This window comes from Limanda limanda, chromosome 11 (assembly GCF_963576545.1).
Source record: "Limanda limanda chromosome 11, fLimLim1.1, whole genome shotgun sequence".
NCBI lineage: Eukaryota > Metazoa > Chordata > Actinopteri > Pleuronectiformes > Pleuronectidae > Limanda > Limanda limanda.
In genome coordinates, this window is record NC_083646.1 from 20,678,162 (window position 1) to 20,681,874 (window position 3,713).

General features: G+C 43.6%; 1 protein-coding gene across 1 annotated transcript; it reads right to left on the reverse strand.

The window, feature by feature from the left end:
• Window positions 1–223: 223 nt before the first annotated feature.
• On the reverse strand, window positions 224–2,632 carry LOC133014591 (tripartite motif-containing protein 16-like; the record flags this gene model as incomplete). The annotated part of the gene is made up of 2 exons (XM_061081857.1): window positions 224–243; window positions 1,036–2,632. Coding segments are annotated over 2 exons (1,617 nt in total), but the record flags the coding sequence as incomplete, so codon positions are not given.
• Window positions 2,633–3,713: the final 1,081 nt, after the last annotated feature.

The window sequence follows — 3,713 nt, forward strand, 5'->3', positions numbered from 1 at the left end:
TAAGAGCATTAAAATGAAATGAAAAAAATTCTGGAAAAAAAATAAATGAAGGGACATTTAGAATAAATGAAAATTTGCGATTAATTGCAATTGATTTTGAGTTAACTATGACATATAAATGCGATTAACCGTGATTAAATATTTTAATCGTGATTCTCTATTCATAAAGAAAATAACATCACAGAGCTGAACAAGCCTCTATCATCATGACAACACATCTTCACTAGCAGCTCATCTTTTCACCTGTCGAGTACAAAAATAAATCAAATCCACAGAGAAACTTCTGTTAGTTTAAAGAGGCCTTTACCTCCGTCTATGCAGCAGAGTCAATCTAATCAACGTTTTGGAGTTCACTTAATGAGCAGCTTCATTATTGATCCATATTTGATCAGATGAAAGATTATTAGAAACTCAAGGAGTTTAACACAAACATCACATTTTAGTCAAAGCTGGACTTTGATTTAAAGCTTTTTCTGACAAAAGATGGAATTTGATCGGTTTCTTTTTTCAGAAAAGTAAAGGATCAGTTTCAGGAGGAGGTGAGAGAGGAGGGGAGAGAGGAGGTGAGAGAAGAGGAGAGAGAGAGGAGGTGAGAGAGAGGAGGTGAGAGAGGAGGAGAGAGAGGAGGAGAGAGAGGAGGTGAGAGAGGAGAGAGGAGGTGAGAGAGGAGGTGAGAGAGAGGAGGTGAGAGAGGAGGTGAGAGAGAGGAGGTGAGAGGAGGTGAGAGAGGAGGTGAGAGAGAGGAGGTGAGAGAGGAGGTGAGAGAGGAGGAGAGAGAGGAGATGGGAGAGAGGAGGTGGGAGAGAGGAGGTGAGAGAGGAGGTGAGAGAGGAGATGAGAGAGAGGAGGAGAGAGGAGGTGAGAGAGGAGGAGAGAGAGGAGGTGAGACAGGAGAGAGGAGGTGAGAGAGGAGACGGGAGAGGAGGGGAGTAAACAACAAACTTTGATCAACAAACATTGCGAAAAAAGAAGTTCAAGATTTACACACAGAATCTAAATCACTGCTTTTAATGACACAAGTCTATTTGAGTTTACAGATCTCAGCTGTGTCTCCATCACCATAAACCCCAACTCCAGCATAGAGAGGCTGAGTGAATGTGGTCTGGACTCTGTGGAGGAGAGTCATGGTGTCAGAGATGCTATAGAAGGACAGAACACCTGCACTGTGATCCAGGTACACTCCTACTCTGGAGGACACAGGACCGAACACTCGAGACAAGATGCTGTTGTAAGTAAAGCAATAAAAGTTTACATCACAACCTAATGACCAAGATTTATCATTCCATCCAAATAAACATTCATGTGATTCTCCTGCTCTGCTGATATTCTTGTATGTGACTGCTACATAAACTGCCTTCTTCCCCGCCCCCACCTCCACCTCCCAGTAACAACGTCCAGTCAGACTCTCTCTACTCAGGACCTGATACCACTCAGTGAATCTGTCTGGGTGATCAGAATAAGACTGATCTTCACTCATACATGTTACTTTTATGTTTCCCTCAGATAATAACAGATATGTGTCTGCTGTGTTTGGATCCAGTGTGATTTCCTGTGAATATCTTAAGAAGTCAGCTCTGGTATCTGGCTCTGTTTGTGGCAGTAACACATCCACTTGAGACACAATCTGTAAAATCTGTGTCTCTGTCTCACTCAGAATGTCCTGAAGTCGACCTCTGACCTGTGACACAGCTGCTGTCACGTCCTCAAAGTTCTTCAGAGGACGGAACCTGATGCTGGATGAGTGTGTAGATCCACTGAGTGGTGACAGTGAGGGGTAGTTGTGTAGAAGCTGGTTGTGATCCTCTGTGTCTGAGAGCTGCTTCAGTTCCTGGTCTTTCCTCTTCAGCTCAGTGATCTCCTGCTCCAGTCTCTCCTGAAGCTCTCTGACTCGACTCACTTCAGTTTCCTGCTGGGATCTGATCTGCTGCTCCACATCAGAGCGTCTTTTCTCCAGCAGAGGGATCAGCTCAGTGAAGATCTCCTCACTGTCCTCCACTGCTTTATCAGCAGAGCCATTGACGGCCTCCTCCTCCTGTTGAAGCAGCTTCACGTCTTTCTCTGTGTCCTGGACTCTCTGCTGGATTGTTTGTCTCCTCAGCCCGAGCTCTCTCTGCCTCTCAGTCCTTTCTGCTGCAGCTGACACTGTGTCGTGGTCTTTATGTTCCTCCACAGAGCAGAGATAACAGATACACTGCTGATCAGTGCGGCAGAACATCTTCATCACCTCGTCGTGACGAGAGCAGATGTTCTCCTGGAGCTTCTCCGAGGGCTCCACCAGCTTGTGCTTCTTAAATGCAGCTGACTGAAGATGAGGCTGGAGGTGAGCTTTCATTTTTCTTCCAGTGCAGACATCACAGGCCACATCTTCAGGTCCAGCATAGCAGTGATCAGCAGGAGCAGCTTGGAGTCCAGTCTTCTTCAGCTCCTCCAGTGAATCAGCTAACATGGTGTTTTTCTCCAGGACAGGCCTCGGTGTGAAGGTCTGTCTACACTGAGGACAGCTGTAGCTTCCTCTCTCCTCGTCTTTGTCCCAGTGGGTGTTAATACAGCTCTTACAGAAGCTGTGTCCACAGACAGTAGTCACCGGTTCCTTCAGTAGATCCACACAGATCCAACAGCAGAATCTTTCTCTGTCCAGGTGATTTTCTTGCTGCTCCATTTCAGCTGCTGCCAGTGACTGAAGAACAGATTCACTTCCTCTGAACAGAAACAGATCTCTGCCAGAATAATCCTTACAATTTCAATAGGGCCTCCCACCGGAGGTGCTCGGGCCCTAATAATAATAATACTTACAATTTCAATAGGGCCTCACATGTCAGTGCATGTCAGTGCTCGGGCCCTAAAAAACAATACTAATTTTCAAGTAGCCACTATAGTTTCCCAGGTGTCACAATTGCTTGTTTGACACAATTCAAAATTACCAACACGGTAGGTGAAACCTAATTAGTTATGATCAGCATACTCAAACAATCATGGCTTTGTAAAAATTAAACTTTTGAAAATGCCAAAAAATCCCAAAAACTAGCAATGTGTATTATTTCAATGCAATAGAATTAGCGCCTTAGTAAAATCCCAAACTAAAATCTCATTGATGGAGATATCCTCCAAGCTAATGAGGCTCAGACATCAAAAATACAAGTGAATTAAACTATGATAAAACGACTGAATAAAAAAAAAGCAATGAGACAAAACAGCCAACATTGTTTTTGTATTAAAGTATTAAACATTAGGGGTAGACACACCACTGCCCTGAGTTTCCAAATGATTGCTTTTAACATCAAACTATATCACGGTCGATGACGCTTAAACAAAGTGGGCTGTTAGGCTGAGAGCTTAAAGGCTTTTGACATGATTTGGAAACTGATTTAATTTGATCAGTGATGTTTGTTTCCTTATATCAGGACTGTTTGTGGATTTAGACTTTTAGTGCAGGGTTGATTAGCAAAACAACCTTTATTAAATGAAAATAAATCATGTGTTCCAGGCGAAGCAAGGTTCTCAGAGTGATGGGTCTACTGGCTCTGCACTGCACCGAACTTGGAGAGGAGAGTCCTGTTTCTGAGGTGCAAAACACACATGCAAGCATACAGGCATGCACGCTCTCTAACCCATAATACTCCTGGTAGACGTACCTACCAGGATATAAATAATACCCCACATACTCTTCTTATCTAAGTGGTAAATTGTATTTCTATATTTTTTCAATTAAACAG